Source organism: Schistocerca cancellata, chromosome 1, assembly GCF_023864275.1.
Source record: "Schistocerca cancellata isolate TAMUIC-IGC-003103 chromosome 1, iqSchCanc2.1, whole genome shotgun sequence".
Taxonomy (NCBI): domain Eukaryota; kingdom Metazoa; phylum Arthropoda; class Insecta; order Orthoptera; family Acrididae; genus Schistocerca; species Schistocerca cancellata.
In genome coordinates, this window is record NC_064626.1 from 1,054,018,598 (window position 1) to 1,054,034,983 (window position 16,386).

The 16,386-nt window shown below is 42.9% G+C and overlaps 1 protein-coding gene across 1 annotated transcript in view; it reads right to left on the bottom strand.

Moving 5' to 3' along the window:
• The window catches only part of LOC126090575 (receptor-type guanylate cyclase Gyc76C-like), a 507,434-nt gene that overhangs the window by 91,444 nt on the left and 399,604 nt on the right, over nt 1–16,386 (bottom strand). Inside the window, exon 4 of the mRNA XM_049906996.1 lies at nt 7,397–7,462. Within this exon, the coding sequence (XP_049762953.1) occupies nt 7,397–7,462 (66 nt within the window). The remainder of the gene's footprint in view (nt 1–7,396; nt 7,463–16,386) is intronic.

Genomic DNA, 16,386 nt, shown 5'->3' on the forward strand with positions numbered 1-16,386 from the left:
AAGTCAGGAGATATCACAGGCCATTCCATTTGGTTGATTGCTGCCTTCTGTACAAAGATGTCCACAAGGAAGGTGACATTTGCTTGTACATTATAGTCTTTAAAAAAGAACACATTGGCAAAATGTCGACTGTAGTGCCACACAATAGGCTGGAGGACCCAGTCCTGATACTGCTATAGCCATCAGACAAATCCTGCACTCATTTCACAGAGAAATGCACACCACTGATCTCATTCCATTCCAGGTGTTTCCTGATTGACCATCTTTCCGTGCTACAGTCTGGGGGTCCTGTTTTACATATGGTCACATAGAGGCTAAATTGACTATGTGGAGATGGGTGCTTACTGTTTAGGTCAACTCAGCATCCTCGCTTGTTTACAAAAATGCAGAGTGCACTTCTGTCGCATTACCCTTAGAGTAAGCCTACCTATTAGCCATAACTTTGAGATAGTGTCATCAGCTAGTGTCATTGAGAACTGGTGACTTCCACAAGACAGATCTATGATATTTTGCTTATGACATAAGCAGCTGAATGCTCAAATAATGTCACTGTGGTGCTCGCTAATCCAACGAGCAATGACATGTGCTGAAAAACAGTTCTTGTCTCACCACGAAGTGACAGTCGATGCATGGTATAAGAGAGAAATAACCATTTGAGACATGCTGACAGAGTCAACACAGAACACAAACCACATTGCCCCATTCTTGACAGGAGAACAGTATGCTCAACTGAACTAAACTGAATTTGTTTTGAGGCTTGTGTCTATATTGATGAAACTGTGTTTTTTCCATGAAAATGTGCATATATTTACAAAAAATAAAGCTGCTGACCATCATTAAACTTGGCATTTCAAAGACATTTTTATGGTTGATCAATAGCTACGTAAAGTGCACAGTAGTGTATAGTATATGGGGGTAATTCTGTAAAAGAAGCTACCTGAAAGTCTTAAGTCCTATCAGAAAGGATTCAGATCCAAAATAAATTCAGTGCTACAGAAAAGCTGTTTTTATTATGTAGAGGTGTTTATGAGTGCTAGTCTAAAATAACTTTGTTTAATGTAACATAAAATATTCGAGTGTTATCATTTACGAGAGTTGTTTGACAAATAAAATGCAAGTAAAAATGAAAGAAAAAATATTTGTTTCATAAACAGCTCACCCTACTTGACATAGTCTCCTCTGAGGGTCCAGTATTCTTCCACCTTTTTCATCCCATCGGAAAAATAGTTTCTGTCAAACTCTGCACAAGAGACAATGACTGCAACTATCACTTCCTCATTTGATGGAAATTTCTTTCAACCAAGCCAAAGTTTCAAGTTTGGGAACAGGGAGAAGTCTGGTGAATAAAGTGGATGAGGAACCGGTTCAAAGTTCATTTCATGCACTTTCGCCATTGTTATCGCTAATGTATGGGATGCTGCATTACCATGGTGAAAGAGCACTTTTTTTTTTACCCAATGCATATTTCAGACGATCCAACGCTGAAGTATAATGGGGCCTATTTTTAGTTCCGCCTTTTTCCAGGTAACTATGAGGATTATTCGTGGGGACTCCCAAACAACAGTGGCCATCAGCTAACCAGCTGACTAAATTGTCTTTGCCATCTTCTGTGTACTTCCACCAGCCTTTGTCCATTGTTTTGACTCCCGTTTTGACTCTATTGTGTAATAATGGAACCAAATTCCATCAAGTCACAAATCGGGGCAAGAAGTCTTGTGGATTGCGATTAAACATCGCCAGACATTTTGTGTTGAAATGGCGTGCCAGATACGCTTTTGGTTGACTATGAGCAATCGTGGCACCCAGCTTACACGTAGCTTCTTCATAGCCAATTTTCCGTGCAGGATTTTATGCACTCTGTCAGGTAAGATGCCTACAGTCTCAGCAATCTGAGGTATTTTTACTCAGCGGTCCTGCATTACCATATGATGGATTTTTGCAAATGGTTTACTTTGAGGTGAACTTAACTGGACGGCTGGAGCACGTTTCGTCTTCGGTGCTTGTCCGACCACATTTAAATTCATTACCGGTAATCTAAAAGTAAATGACACCCAGTGATGGTGGAAAGTCCGCGTGAACTTCATCCAATTCTGTTTTGATTCGTGCGGTAGTCCAACATTCCAAATGAAAATTTTTAGCAACAGCAGCAAACTCGGTTTTCACCATTTTTAACCGCAGTCGGCACTCTGATCAATCAAATGGCTGTCAACAATGAACTGTTCATTGTTGAAATTCTTTATACGGTCCTCAGAATAATCAAGCTTATCAACCACGAAGGCGCAACAAAAATGTTCCACTATTTCGTGGAAATTTACCGAACTTACCAAACTACCTTCGTATTTCTAATTTTCGCCTGACTTATTTATCTCATTTGATAGATGCAACTGTTTGTTTTTTGACATACTAGCTGTTGGTTTCTGTTTCGGGTCCATCTGTCAGTGTGGACTGGCACTGGTCACAGTTTCACCCTCCACTGCTGATGGTGGACTGAGGGAAACATAAAAATAAAAAAATAATCAAACATCAGCCGAAGAACCAGGGACAGAAGCCAACAGACAGATTGTCAACAAGCGGCCACGGAAGCCTCAGTAATTATGTTGGTTCTTTGTTATGATTTATCTGCAAATACAACGACCTAATGCAATTAGTGTATACGTGTGTCACATAATAATCTGTATCTGATGGCTTTATGTAGAAACGTACACTTATAAATTGATGATTATTTATGAACAGTATGTGTATCTTATGTAGATGAATGCCCCAAAAATGTATATATGTTACTCCAGTGTGTTTCCTGTGACTTGTCTTATAACTACGTCTACTAACACAGCAAGATTTCTGGGATCAATTAAATTAAATCTAATGCAGGCTTACTCTTAGTTCCATTACACTGGTGGCTGCCCGTTGTGATTTCATGTGGTCAAAATAATGATGAGAAACTGGTTTTCGAAAAGAAAAAGGTGCAAACCATACTAGTCGTAAATGTGCTCCGAAAATTTATTTTGGGGCAGTTTACTTAGCACAATGTATACAAATTTCGCGTTTTCGAGCTCTCGCCACAAGCTCTTACCGGATGTAAACAATTCAGAGCGGCGTCGATAATGGCAGCAAGAACGAACTATGCGCATGCTTTACCTTGTCATCTGGGCTACCAATTTGAGGATCTGTCTATGGGTCATGGAGCTGAGCTTACTTCTTCCTCTACCAGCAAACACTCCCCCCACAGCCCGATTTATTAAAGAATCGAACTCCCATGACATTACACCTTCTTAAGTATGTGTCGCACAATGATATAATTTGGCCAATGCATTCATTCAGTGGCATGTGTGAAAACTACAAAACTTATTGCGAATAGAATAAAGAAGACATAAATTAAATGTTTTGCCTTGTGGTGAAGTTGAAGAGCGAAAATAAACACTACTGGCCATTAAAATTGCTACACCACGAAGATACGTGCTACAGACGCGAAATTTAACCGACAGGAAGATGATGCTGTGATGTGCAAATGATTAGCTTTTCAGAGCATTCAGACAAGGTTGGCGCCGGTGGCGACACCTACAACGTGCTGACGTGAGGAATGTTTCCAACCGATTTCTCATACATAAACAGCAGTTGATCGGCGTTGCCTGGTGAAACGTTGTTGTGATGTGTCGTGTAAGGAGGAGAAATGCGTACCATCACGTTTCCGACTTTGATAAAGGTCGGATTGTAGCCTATCGCGATTGCGGTTTATGGTATCGCGACATTGCTGCTCGCGTTGGTCGAGATCCAATGACTGTTCGCAGAATATGGAATCGGTGGGTTCTGGAGAGTAATACGGAACGCCGTGTGGGATTGCAACGGCCTCGTATCATTAGCCGTCGAGATGACGGGCATCTTACCCGCATGGCTGTAACGGATCGTGCAGCCACGTCTCGATCCCTGAGTCAACAGATGGGGACGTTTGCAGGACAACAACCATCTGCACGAACAGTTCGACGACGTTTGCAGCAGCGTGGCTGAGGTTACCCTTGACGCTGCATCACAGACAGGAGCGCCTGCGATGGTGTACTCAACGACGAACCTGGGTGCACTAATGGCAAAACGTCATTTTTTCGGATGAATCCAGGTTCTGTTTACAGCATCATGATGGTCGCATCCGTGCTTGGCGACATCGCGGTGAACGCACATTGAAAGCGCCATACTGGCGTATCACCCGGCGTGATGGTATGGGGTGCTATTGGTTATACGTCTCGGTCACGTCTTGTTCGCATTGACAGCACTTTGAACAGTGGACGTTACATTTTAGGTGTGTTACGACCAGTGGCTCTACCCTTCATTCGATCCCTGCGAAACCCTACATTTCAGCAGGATAATGCACGACCGCATGTTGCAGGTCCTCTACGGGCCTTTCTGGAAACAGAAAATGTTCGACTGCTGCCCTGGCCAGCACATTCTCCAGATCTCTCACCAATTGAAAACGTCTGGTCAATGGTGGCCGAGCAACAGGTTCGTCACAATACGCCAGTCACTACTCTTGAACTGTGGTATCGTATTGAAGCTGTACACGCCATCCAAGCTCTGTTTGACTCAATGCTCAGGCGTATCAAGTCCGTTATTACGGCCAGAGGTGGTTGTTCTGGGTACTGATTTCTCAGGATCTATGCACACAAATTGCGTGAAAATGTAATCACATGTCAGTTCTAGTATAATATATTTGTCCAATGAATACCCGTTTATTATCTGCATTTCATCTTGGTGTAGCAATTTTAATGGCCAGTGATGCAGTAAGCGATCAACTTTTTTTCCTTTCATTATTTTGTGGGGCGTGTCATCGAGAAAAAGTTTCGAATGTGTTTGAAATAATGTGTAACGTTTGTTGGAATTCGGTAAGTGCGCTAATTCTCAAATAACAGTGCGTAATTTGCGAGCTATGAGTTACACCGCCCAAGGAAAAATATACACAGTTTGTAACTGTAGTACTTGACTTACACTAAGATGACAGTAGTCATAGGCTACCTTCTCATAGCCCGGAGTAGTGCAGCAACTCTACGTGGCGTGGACTCAACAACTCGTTGGAAGTCACCAGCAGAAATATCGAACCATGGTGCCTCTACAGCCGTCCATAATTGCGAAAATGTTGCCAATGTAGAATTTTGTGCACAAACTGTCCTTTCGTTTATTTTTCACAAATGCTCGATGGGCCTCATGTAGGGCGATCTGGAAGGCCAAATCATTCACTCGAACTACCAAGAGAGTTCTTCAAACCAATCGCGAACAATTGTGGCCTGGTGACACGGCGCACTGTCATCCATACAAATTCCATCGTAATTTGGGAACATGAAGTCCATCAAATAATCTCCAATTAGCCAAACATAACCAAATCCAATCAATGATTGGTTCAGTTGGACCATAGGGTCCAATCCATTCCATGTAAACACAGCTCACACCATTCTGGAGCCACCATGTTCGCGCAGAGCCTTGTTGACAACTTGTGTCTGTGGCTTCGTGGTGTCTGTGCCACACTCGAACCCTAACATCACTTCTTATCACCTGAAATTGGGACTCATCTAAACAGGTCACGGTTCTACAGTCTTCTAGAGCCTAGCAGAGGTGCTGCAGGCGATGTCGTGCTTTTAGCAAAGCCACAAGCGTCGGCCATCTGCTGCCATAGCCCATTAACAGCAACTTTCGCCGGACTGTCCTAACGGATACGTTCGTCGTACGTCCCACATCAATTTCTGCGGTTATTTCAAGCAATGTTGCTTGTCTGTTAGCCTTGACAACTCTACGCAAGGCCGTTGGCCACTGCGTCGTCCTGCCCGCATCTCGTGGTCGTGCGGTAGCGTTCTCGCTTCCCACGCCCGGGTTCCCGGGTTTTATTCCCGGCGGGGTCAGGGATTTTCTCTGCCTCGTGATGGCTGGGTGTTGTGTGCTGTCCTTAGGTTAGTTAGGTTTAAGTAGCTCTAAGTTCTAGGGGACTGATGACCGTAGCTGTTAAGTCCCATAGTGCTCAGAGCCATTTTTTTTTGTTAAGTCCCATAGTGCTCAGAGCCATTTGAACCACTGTGTCGTCCGTGGTGAGAGGTAATGACTAAAATTTGGTATTCTCAGCCCTGTCTTGACACTCTGGATCGCGGAATATTGAATTCCCTAACGATTCGCGAAATGCAATGTTCCATGCGTCTATATCTCTATCTACCATTCCGCTTTCAAAGTCTGTTAATTCCCGTTGTGCGACTATACTCACGTCGGACACCTTTTCGGATGAATCCACTGGCCTCTACCTATGCACTGCCCTTTTATACTTTGTGTTCGCGATACTACCGCCATCTGTATATGTGCATATAGCTATCCCACGACTTTGTCACCTCAGTGTAATGTGTTAAATCTCTAACCTAATATTGTACCTCTTAATGAGTAGATGATGATGATGATGATGATGTCCCATACTCCGAGGAGCGTAGGGAATGCTGCGGGGGACCCGCACCGCTGACTAGGCAAGGTCCTAGCGGAGGTGGTTTGCCATTGCCTTCCTCCGACCGTAATGGGGATGAATGATGATGATGATGATGAAGAGAACACAGCACCCATTCATCTCGAGGCAGGGAAAATCCCTGACTCCGCCGGGAATCGAACCCGGGACCCCGTGCGCAGGAAGCGAGAACGCTACCGCAAGACCACGAGCTGCGGACTAATGAGTAGATAATAACAGCATTATAATTTGGTCAGTAATTAAACGAAATACTGAAAATTCCTAGAAATCTTTAGTTGGAGAACCTTTAAGTAGGACGGTCGCAGGTTCGAATCCTGTCTCGGGCATGGATGTGTGTGATGCCCTTAGGTTAGCTAGGTTTAAGTAGTTCTAAGTTCTAGGGGACTGATGACCAAGTCCCATAGTGCTCAGAGCCATTTGAACCATTTAAGTAGGACTGTGTGACCCGTTTAACCGTTCCAACGTCGGCTAATACTCGTAGCCCTGTTCTCGCTTTTCCTCCCGTATTTCCTTTACTGCATCGCAGTTCAGGCGCGCAGATGCCTCTGATGGCTTGGTAGACCAATCCTAGCACGAAAGATACGGCCATATTGATTACACACTATACGGGGTGAGGGGCCTATTTAGACATGGCGAAGTTTGCATCTCTGACGTTTCCAATTTCCGATGTTCCTGCACAAAATGTATAACAGGAGCTAAGTAAATTTGCGCCAGCGACTAAGATCTTCTGCTGTGGCTCACTTATGAGGCTTCATCATTTAATTGATTCTTAAAACGCTTCAGAGGAGCACTACGGGGATTTCTACCTCTGCCATTCAATAATAGATACTCGGCTCTGTAGTTAATGCATATAAATCGCAGGACTGATATTCACGCCGCTGTACGCGAGCTCTTTGAAATGTGTCTTCTTTTGGTACCTACCTGAGTATCTGGTGGTTCCGTCCGAGCGAAGGTGGGTACCTTGGATGCCGCCTCCTCAGAACATTTCTGAAACAGAAAGAGAATGTCTCGTTAGCGTAAAGCAATGCAATACATTTTAAAATCTTGACTCTAATACAGAGGAAGACGTTCAGCAGCTGATAACGGTAAAGAGGTGTTGTATCTATGCTGATAATGGAAGCAAGACTAAAAAAAAAAAAAAATCAAGACACATTCATAGGATTTGTCGACCTGGAAAAAGCGTTCGACAATGTAAAATGGTGCAAGATGTACGAAACTCTGAGAAAAATGGGGGTAAGCTATAGGGAGAGACGGGTAATAACAATGTGTACAAGAGCCAAGAAGGAGTAATAAGAGTCGACGACCAAGAACGAAGTGTTCAGATTAAAGAGGGTGTAAGTCAGGGATGTAGTCTTTCCCCCATACTGTTCAATCTGTACATCGAAGAAGCAATGATGGAAATAAAAGAAAGGTTCAGGAGCGGAATTAAAATTCAAGGTGGAAGAATATCAATAATACGAATCGCTGATGACATTGCTACCCTGAGTGAAAGTGAAGAAGAATTACGTGATATGCCGAATGGAATGAACAATTTAATGAGTACAGAATATGGATTGAAAGTAAATCAAAGAAAGACGAAAGTAATGAGAAGTAGCAGAAATGAGAACAGCGAGAAACTTAACATCAGGATTGATAGTCAACAAGTAGGTAAAGTTAAGGAATTCTGCTAGCTAGGAAGCGAAACAACCAATGACTGACGGAGCAAGGAGGACATCAAAAGCAGACTAGCACTGGCAAAAAGGACATTCCTGGCCAAGAGAAGACCACTAGTATCAAACATAGGCCTTAATTTGAGGTAGAAATTTCTGTTGATGTACGTCTGGAGCACAGCATTGTATGTTAGTGAAACTCGGACTGTAAGAAAACCGGAACAGAAGAGAATCGAAGCGTTTGAGATGTAGTGCTACAAGCGAATATTGAAAATTACGTGGACTGATGAGGTAAGGAATGAGAATGTTCTGCGCAGAATCGGAGAGGAAAGGAATATGTGGACAACATCGACACGGAGAAAGGACATCTGTTAAGACATCAGGGAATGACTTTCATGGTACTAGAGGGAGGTGTAGAGGGCAAAAAGTGTAGAGGAAGACAGAGATTGGAATACATCCAGGAAATAATTGAGGACGTAGATTGCAAGTGATACTCTGAGAGGAAGAGGAATCCGTGTTGGGACCGAATGAAACCAGTCAGGAGACTGATGACCCAAAAATAAAAAAGAAATCCAAGGTACCAAACATCGAAGTCTGTCGCCAGACCCGGATTTACCCATAGAGCAGGCAAGTACGGACTGTGAGATACCTCGATCGGTGCTTGTATTTTTGTAGACATGGATAGAAAAAAAAACAGACAAGTGCGAGAAGGATTCGAGCTCTGAGGGTTCTGTACAATCTTACTTATGATTATTGATAGTAATAATAATAGTAATAATAATAATAATTCGTGGGGCTCAGAATCCTGGTGCAAGTCTTTCTATTGGAAGCCACTTCCGCGACTTGAGTGTCCCTGACCTACCACAATTACCCAACTGGGGGAAGGGGACCTAAAGTTTAAAGTGGAGTTCGAACCACGTGTTGGTTCTGGCGACTCTTTGCATCGTTGAGAGGCACTCGCTTTACCGCTTCTTTTTCCCTTTTTCTTCGTCACTGTTCCAGTCATCTGGTCCGGGCGGATGTCACATGACACCTCTTCAAGTTGATTGTTGAATGTTACACTCTTTTTTTTATTAAAGAGGGCAGCCGATCTCGCTGAGCTACCGTGCTAGTAACCGCTAGCCTACTAGGCCCGTCATGTATATAGATAGTTCATCTATACATTTTGATGAGTGAGTTTGTACTTATCAAAATATGTGACATAAATGGCCACATCTTTTGACTGCACCGACTTGGAAGCTTATATTTTTCACACCGCCAAGGAAGTGTAGATATTTTGGATGAACAATAGAGACTCAACCACCAGAAACGTAAAAGCAAAGTATCGCCACAAACGAGTCAATGGATCCCGACCGACCGCCGTGTCGTCCTCTGTCAGTGACGTCATTTGGATGCGGCATGGAGGGACGCGGAGTCTGCACAGCGCTCTCCAAGCCGCTGTCTGGTTAGCAGATCTGGTGCTGCTACTTCTCATTCAAGTACCTTTTCAGTTGACATCACGAGGCTGAATGGACCCGTTCCAGTCTTACAACCAAGGGAAAATCTTTGGCTACTTTCTTACCGGGAATCGACATTGTGTTCCCTGCATGGCAGTCAGCCGCACTGACCACTCAACTAGAGTCGGACGCGAGAAATTTGACAACTCCTAAACATCTACGGGTATGCATCCGGAGGGATGTAAAGCAGGATGAGCACGTAAAAATGGTCGCAGGAAATGCTTATGGCAGAGAGATTCACTTGAAGCATTCTTTGGAAATTCCCCCACAGACACGGCAGTTTTGAAAATCCTCGTTCGACCAGTTCTTTAATGCTGGTCGGTCTGGGCCCTGACCAGGTGGAATTAATAGGGGAGGCCGAGGCGATCCACAGAAGAGCTACGCAATCCGTCACAGGCTCGTTTGGTAAGCACGAGACTGAAACGGATGTAATCATGCAACTCCAGTGGTCAATACTAAAAGAGGGGCATTGTATATGATTGATAGAGGTTCGCTGTGAAACTGCGAGAGCTTATATTTCAAGAGGAGTCAGGCAAGAATATACCTCATGAAATGACATGAAGGTAATATTAACAGCGAGTATTATGATCCACGAGAAGATCCAGGAGATCCAATAAAAGAAAAAAAAATCAGATGACGTGCTCGAAAATTAGACTGACAGAATTGTAAGATACCAAGGGTGATGTTTCGTATTAGGTCGTCCTAGCTCCTGTCCAGCTCTTTCGAGAAAAGTTAAATGATATCTCAGAGCAGATGTGCTCGTGATATGGAACAGACGAATACCTTCCCTGTCGTCACCCAGCACCGTAAGGGAGGTCGCCGAAATTATAGGAGGAGCCGAGGGAAAAATTGGTGGTTTACTAACATTAACTTTGTAGATTTCCACTGTTCATTGCCACCTTCTTAATGCTTCTCGGAACGGAGCACGTCGTTAGGCGAGTATCGATATGGAGCACTGTAACAAGACTCAAGGCCATGTTAGACCATAAAGACGAAGAACTTCCACATCTTCCTTTACCAAAATCCAAGTTGCGGGATTATACCAAAGTTATAGCCCCTAACTAAAAGCAGTGTGCAGTATGCTCGGAAATTGGTTCACTATCTCAGCATACTTTTTGCTTAGAATTATCTACCGTCTGTTTAAAGTTTGCCCCAAAGGTTTGGGACATACTGTATACTACGAAAGAATCTACGTAGTGCTCTGCATTCTATGTACCCTTACTACCGAACAGCTCCACCATTATTTCCGAAGAACTGAACACCTCATACTCATCATTCACCCACATTTCGCCTGAACGTAAGAAAATCAAGGAATCCGCGAAATAAAACACGCCTTCTTCTGAAATGGATCTCGCTGAAGACTTCATGCTGGAAGAGTTTAGGATACTGCGAAATCACGCTGGCGGACTCATAGTTAACTAGCACTTCAACTGCTCGGGCATCAATCAAAGTACACAAAAAATACCATGAATGTCAAATCGAAGGGGGAAAATCATACGGTTAAATTAGGTGTGGATGCTATCTCTATTGACGGCGAAACAAACAAAATTTCTATGAACGAATATTTATTATCAATTGAAGTGCTCGAACACACGAAGATACTTGCAAACTGATTGTCATCGCCATATTATGCCCTTAGAGTCTTATCGCCCATGTGTAACAGCCAGTGTCTTTTAGTTACATACTATCTACATCTGCATCAACATCCATACTCTGCAAACCATTGTGAAGCGCGTGGCAGAGCGTACTCCTATTCTACCAATCATTAGGACTTTTTCCTGTTCCATTCACGTATGAAGCGTGGAAAGGATGTTTAAATGCCTCTGCGCGTGATGCAGTTAATCTAATCTTGCCCTAATGATCCCTATGGGACTGATATGTAGTGGTCTGTGGTACATTCCCAGAGGCATAATTTAAAGACGATTCATGAAACATTGAAAGAAATCTTTCTTTGGCTGATTTACGCCTAGTTTCAACAGTCTGCCAGATCAGTTCTTTCAATATCTCTGTGACAATCTCCCGCGGGCCGAACAAACCTTTGACGATTCGTGCTGTTCTTCTCTGTATACGTTCAATATCTCCTGTTAGTTCTATCTGGTAAGTCCCCCAGACACTAGGACGGGTCGCACGAATGATTTGTAAGCAATCTCTTTGTAGACTGATCACGTTTCCCAAGTATTCTATCAATAAACCGAAATCTGCTACCCATGTGTACACTCAGCTCTTAGCTATAAAAGTCATATCTACGAAACTAAGGCACAAAACGAACACAATTTTCAAACTACAGAAAAGCTCCTTAAGAATAATAACTAAAAATAGTTAAAAGGCTTAATTTAAAGATATATTCAAAAGATTGGGTATTTTTACCACACTTTCTGAGTACATTTACCAGCCAATTATGCACAAAAAAAACCTTGATAATTCTGGACAAACAGCTCTGTCCTTGACCTATTAACTTCAGATTACTTCACGTTACTCTAATAAACGTTCAGACAGATATAGGCCAAATGTTTTTAGCATATATACTATTAAAATTTATATATAACAAGGAAGCGTTGTTAGCAAAAAGCTTGAAAGGTTTCGGACCGATTCATTTCGGTTTCTTAAACAGTGCTCTAATAAACATTCAGATGAACATAAGCTATATATGTTTTTAAACAATGATGCACAGGTTTTCTCTTGAAATCGACTGCAAAAAAGAAAATGCTGTTCTTTGCTCTGTTGTGAAAATGTGCAGTTCTGTTTTTTGTTGTTACACTCACTTTTCACAGACAACAGGGAAGTTGTATTTGTAGCTTATCGGCTTATGATTATAAGCTATTGTGGAATCTGAAATTGCAATAACCGTCAACAAGGCCCAAGATCAGAAGGAGGGGGATGAGGAGATAGACTGAGAGGGGGACAGGAAACGGACATGCAGAGGGGGAAGAAGGAGATGGTAGAGAGAGTGGGGCAAGAGGTGGAGAGAGAGGGGGAGAGGATGAGACGGACAGAGAGGGGGCAAGACAAAGAGATTAGGACGTATACCCAGTTCCCAAACATACTTAGCAATAGCCATAAAAGGCTACGATTACTACTAGCACTATAACTATTATCCTGCAACGTTGTTGCACACATCGCAGGTTAGCAGAAGTCAGCCTGGTTATAATACAGTGAAGGCGTTTCCGCAGAATTCATTGCAGATAATTAATATTTTCGATATGCGAAGCACGAGAGGAAGGAATGAAGAGTATACAGGATGTCCCAGGAGGAAGGGTCAATATTCATACTAACGATCAGTCAAAGCAAAGAAATCTAGCAAACATGGGCTCTAAAATGCATGTCTTAAAGAGTTTTGAGCACTTGGTCATGTTTGATGCTGCGAAATGTGTCTTTCCTACTGCAAGCTCTTTGCTTTGCATATTTTGGGAGAAGGTCGTTTAGGCTAAAAAAAAAAAAAAAATTGTCGAGTACACATGAGCTCTAAAATGTTTACCTTAAAGAAGTATGCGCACTTCCGAGCGGTCTAAGGCGCTGCAGTCATGGACTCTGCGGCTGGTCCCGGCGGAGGTTCGAGTCCTCCCTCGAGCATGGGTGTGTGTGTTTGTCCTTAGGATAATTTAGGTTAAGTAGTGTGTAAACTTAGGGACTGATGACCTGAGCAGTTAAGTCTCATAACATTTCACACACATTATGCGCACTTGTTTAGCAAAAGAATGAACTAGTGCTAGTAGCTCTTAAGGTGTCCATTCAGTGCCCATGTTTACTCAACATTTTTTCCTTGTTTTGGTCCTGACTAACTCCTCCCAAAATATGGAAAGCAAACAGCCTGCAATAGAAGAGACTTGTTTCACATCGACGAAGAAGATGTGCTAATAGCTGTTAAGGTATGCATTTTAGAGCCCGTATTTACTAGACTTTTTTAGTTCGAATGGTCGTTCCTCTGATATCTCAGAATACAGACCATTACTCCTGGGACACCCTGTATGCTAGCTACCCTCTGGCACCGAGCGCAATAGAAATATAACGCTTGCTTGATCTGTTGGACCGTGACTAGAGGATATAACTCGCCATGAAGTACCTTTCAGCATGCTCCTGACAAAATGCAGTCGCATTCTGAAAATTCAGAGTGTGCATTATGAAGTGCTACGCCTGTGGTTAGCGCGCAGAAGTGCTGTTATACTAACCATGGGCGTCAGGCGGTGGCCAGGGCAGCCGTCGCATCGCTGATACGTTATCTGGAGCAATAACGCATTCTGACGGGAGAGCTGGTCAAACGCTGCTATCTGCCCAGAGTGGGTGTGACGTGCATAACGCACCCGGAGTGGGGCAGTAATAGATTCGAGGCCAGCTGGCAAACACGGGGGCACTGTGTAAATTCGTTACCGAACGTCAGCGATAAGGAAAGTCTAACCGACAGCGGACTCATTTTCAGAGGCTGTGGGTCCCAAAACTTTTCATATCGCTCTGTTGTCTCCAGAACGAAGCTTCCAGAAATGCGGCATCAAAGCTAATGATCTGTTTCGTGTAACACATCTACTTGCACATTTACACCAATAAGATAAAAACTATTCTCTATCGGAGGAATCTACATCTACATTTACATGGATACTCTGCAAATCACATTTAAGTGCCTGGCAGAGGGTTCATCGAACCACCTTCACAATTCTCTTTGTCCTAATCTCGTATAGCGCGGTGAAAGAACGAACACCTATATCTTTCCGTACAAGCTGATTTCCCGTATTTTATCGTGGTGATCATTCCTTCCTATGTAGGTCGGTGTCAACAAAATATTTTCGCATTCGGAGGAGAAAGTTGGTGATTGGAATTTCGTGAGAAGATTCCGTCGCAACGGAAAACGCCTTTCTTTTAATGACGTCCAGCCCAAATCCTGTATCATTTCTGTGACACTCTGTCCCATATTTCGCGATAATACAAAACGTACTGCCCTTCTTTGTACTTTTTCGATGTACTCCGTCAGTCCTATCTGGTAAGGATCCCACACCGCGCAGCAGTGTTCTAAAAGAGGACGGACAATCATAGTGTAGGCTGTCTCCTTAGAAGATCTGTTGCATTTTCTAAGTGTCCTGCCAATAAAATGCAGTCTTTGGTTAGCCTTCCCCACAACATTTTCTATGTGGTCCTTCCAATTTAAGTTGTTCGTAACTGTAATACCTAGGTACTTAGTCGAATTTACGGCTTTTAGGTTAGACTGATTTATCGTGTAAGCGAAGTTTAACGAATTCCTTTTAGCACTGATGTGGGTGACCTCACACTTTTCGTTATTTAGGGTCAATAGCCACTTAGGAACGATGATTTCTAAACCGATGTTGACTGTGTGTCAATAGACCGTTTTCTTCGAGGTAATTCATAATGTTCGAACAGAATATATGTTCTAGAATTCGCTGCATATCGACGTTAACGATATTGGGCCTGTAATTTAGTGGATTACTCCTACTACCTTTCTTGAATATTGGTGTGAACTGTGCAGCTTCCCAGTCTTTGGGTACGGATCTTTCGGCGAGCGAACGCCGATCTGCAGCAAGTCATGACGAATTCCAGGTCTACACCTTTTTTTGGTCTATCTAGTGGTCTTCTTCCAGGGAGTAAAATCAGTGCATCTCAAAGGCCATCGAAGTTCATCCATTCGGGTAACAGTACCTGCCCCTACAGGCCGTTTGATTCCCATCTGGCCTACAATTGCAGATCTCATCCAGCTCACAATTATGCAGGGTCCTCCAGACCCCAGTGATCTCTTACCGGATCACAGATCTTTCGTAAGAGTTTCCGCTCAAAAACAAGTCAAATCTTTTCTTCCTAGGACTAAAATTATGAGAAACACAAAAACCTACGGGTTGGGTCTGTGTTTCATACAGCAGGAGTTTGAAATTCCTCGACACAATGTGAGATATAAAAAGCTGATAGAGACTAAAGTACGATCGGTTTGTGGCCTGGATCTTTGCAATAAACTCTGCCTCACGCTGTGCGTCTCCTGTAAAGACTGTTTAACTTCATTTGCAGTTGTATACTCTTTGTGTCATAGTACACCAGAAGACACTAGAAAATGGTCTCGCAACCTGAAATCTAGTTCGCTTATAATAAAAAGTTGAGAAACATAGGCAAAAAGTGTGTTTTCTGAAAAAAAATAATTACAAAGTGATATTAAAATAATTGTAGTCATGCGCGGGGCTGAGAAGTCGCGAGTCAGTGAATAAACAGGCTCACGATTTCTCCAACAGTGAGACTGAATGAGTCATTCGCGGAATCGAAATTTCGTGGCACCAACTGAACACTGGATGGTCGTTACCGACATTGTCCGATGAGTTTATTTAGAAGTTTGGCCATAGGGATGAGAAAAACCAACCGATTACAACAGATATTAGTATTTTAGTTCTGAAAACGCATTTTTCGGTATTTGTTTGGTCCCGATCGTAACAGCTGTATTTTTTATACTTTTTAACTAATAACTGAGCAAAAAAACGAAATTTCAGTTAGCCATAGCGGCAGTACTAATTTTTTTTGTTGTAATATAAACCTTGTTTTAAAGCAGGAGTAATTTTTATTCATAAAATTTGCATTTGTTTGAAATATTGTGCTATTATAGAAAATGGGAAGAGTGATCAGTGCTATTTTAATAACGATGGCGACAGGAACGGGCAACAAGAACACATGGCATAAGAATTGAAGTAGCACCGCTGGGACAATAATGCACCTATTGTGTATGGTGGCTGTAAAGGCGGTTAAGTGCAATGTATATGCGGAAGTTCCTCGCTATCGTCGCTTGACA